The sequence below is a fragment of the Halyomorpha halys genome, unplaced genomic scaffold (assembly GCF_000696795.3).
Source record: "Halyomorpha halys isolate HHAL.00 unplaced genomic scaffold, Hhal_1.1 Scaffold10031.1, whole genome shotgun sequence".
NCBI lineage: Eukaryota > Metazoa > Arthropoda > Insecta > Hemiptera > Pentatomidae > Halyomorpha > Halyomorpha halys.
Genome location: NW_027106856.1, coordinates 1 through 2,829, shown reverse-complemented (window position 1 = coordinate 2,829; position 2,829 = coordinate 1). Strand labels below are relative to the sequence as shown.

Here is a 2,829-nt window from a genome sequence, read left to right as displayed (position 1 = left end):
TCTTGTAAATTATTGACCACACAAACAGAATGAAAAGAATTTTTTAGGAGAGAACTTACTATTTAGTTCCAGTGATTTTTTTCTTCTGAATAAATATATTTTGTGATATTTTATAAATTATCTGAATTTTTGGACCATAGATATAATTTTAGAATCATCAATAGACTTTTATTTTAATTTTCAAAACTGAGATGATAAAAAAAAAAATTCTTGTATAATAATTTTATTGTTCCTGTGTTTACATTATATTCTTATTGACTTTCATCATAAAATTATCCTGAATGAACTCAACCATGAAACTTAGGATTTAGTTTGATCAAAATCTAAAAAAATTTGTTGTTCTTTCATTATACGTTCACATACATAGTGTTTTTCTTAAAACGTAGTTAAAAGTGACCCCCTACTTAGTATGGATCAAGTGGATTGTCATTTAGATATTTAAAATTCCTAAAGCATAATATAGGACAATGAAATAATTACTGAAATATGCAGGTTTTTTTATTATTATTCTAAAATAATTATTTCATCAATAGAAAACATACAACTGCAATATCCAATAAAGAACAGAAACAAAATATTAACACACAATAGGTTTTATAATGTTACGAATAACAAGAAAAGAAACTTTCATATACTAAAGACTAAATTTCATAATAGTTAAAATGAGGATAAAAAAATATTTTATTCAAACATTTATATTAAAATTGTATTTTAATCTTTCTTTTGATTTTTTAGCAGATATGTTTGTATTTGTATTTTTTATATAGCAGTCTCCGGCCTCTTTTTGACCCATTCTTTGATTCCTGGAAGAGAGTGTACCTTTTCCTCTAGTTCCTTGAAAGCGGGATATTTCTCTGCTAAATTAATCCCGATCAAACCAGATAAGGATGAACTGTAGCCCACAACATACAGCTCGGCCCATGAGAGCTGAAAAAAATTTTAATACATTAAATTTTTAAAGAATTATCTCACACTCCACCATTCTTGTGTCAGAATCAATGCCTGTGTGAATCTGGATTTGTTAACTTATGTTTTTTGTAAAATAATTATCAACCTTACCAGTGAGGATTGATTAAGTTGGCAATCTGTATGGTAATCCTGCCATAATTGGTTTACATGAGGATATTAGATTCTGGCAAACAAACAATAACTACTTCTCAGGTTTGAAATAATTGTTAATTAATTTGATAACAATTATGTTTTTAAAAATATTAAAAACAATATTTCAAGATTATCAAATATTAAATATCTGAAGGAAATGAATAAATGGAATTAAAGATAATAAAGGTTGACTTAAAAATCCTTTCAATGTAAATCCAATTAACTTTTACATTAGGTAAAAACAGATATTTTAGGATCATAATGGTAATATATTTTTATTTAAATATATAGTCCACTATTGAGGACTTACTGATATTATTAATTTTCAAAATTATCACTCTTTAAAGCCAAGGATAAGATGGTTTTTCAATAATTAATGGTTAAAAATATTTACTTTTCCATTTGCTAAATATCCTCCATTCTTTTTCATAAGATTTTCAATTTTTTTCATATAAAATGGAATGGTCTCATTAATGAGGATTTCCTTCAGTTTTTCCTTAACACTTGGAACTTCCATTTTGAAGCATCTTGAAACATCTGTAATGAAATAAATTTTCTAATGACATAATTTAATGATTTGTTGAATTATTAAATCTGTGGAATTTGTTTGATTATAACTGGTAAATTGAGACAATTGCTATATTAGAGCATTTGCGTTGGAGTATTCTCCTAAAATATACCTTGAAGTACTTAATGATAATATTCCTTCAAGTAACAAAGAACAATCTTCAGAGCCTTCAACAATAATTTTACTCAAGCTATTTTGTTGGAGAAAGGATTTATCTTAAGCGGCCATTTTGATATTAAATATTAATTTTATTTCTTACATCAGCTATTGTAAATTATTTTCGTATTTGACATGATTGAGCTCTCCGAAAGTTTTAGCATGATATTCAGTGTGGGACTAACTTTATTTATTCATGCAATGCCTTGTGATTCTGAATAATGCTTTTAATAATTTATTTACTAGACTTAATTTTTTTAGCAACATTAATAAAATAAATTATTATCCACAATATATGTATTTATTGATGATTGTTTTCTCGACTGTTGTAGGTATATATATGCTTTTTTTGTTGGTAAGTCTTAAGGATCAGTCAATAATACAACTTTGTACTAATACATCTTTTGGCAACGTTTCGCAACTTTATTGTTTGCGTAATCATGCCCTACAATGAAAAAAACACAGTTTTTAGAACATACATTCTCTTCAAATAATTTCCACAAAACTACAAGTACATAGTGAAATCTCTGACTAATAATCTGCCATAACTTGAGCAATGAGTAGTAATATGAAATATTAAAATAGATATCAGCTGGTTCTGTTTCTGAGCACAATTTTATTTTTTAAATAGAAAAACATTTTTGTAGGAATGTTCATTTGTAATGAAAGGTTTTAGTGGCCATCATAAAAACATTCTGTCGTGCAGTTCAGTTCTCTAAAAACCATTTGAACTTAAAATAAACATTTCTTTTTCAACATTGATGGGTTCACCTTGTCTTTTCGGGCCATAATAAGTTATGGCAGATATTTATTAGTCAGAGATTGCACTATGTACTTGTAGTTTTGAAGAGAATGTATGTTCTAAGAACTGTGTTTTTCTCATTGTAGAGCATGACTATGCTAACAATACAGTTGCGAAACAAAAGATTATTAGTCCAAAGTCACCAAAAGATTATTAGTACAAAGTTGTATTATTGATTGATCCTCAAGACCCATCATATACA

General features: G+C 26.9%; 1 protein-coding gene across 1 annotated transcript; it reads right to left on the bottom strand.

The window, feature by feature from the left end:
* Positions 1-480: 480 nt before the first annotated feature.
* Positions 481-1,638, bottom strand: LOC106686339 (glutathione S-transferase; the record flags this gene model as incomplete). Its single annotated transcript, XM_067045156.1, is given in 2 exon segments — positions 481-927; positions 1,496-1,638. Coding segments are annotated over 2 exon segments (311 nt in total), but the record flags the coding sequence as incomplete, so codon positions are not given.
* Between the last annotated feature and the right edge of the window lie 1,191 nt (positions 1,639-2,829).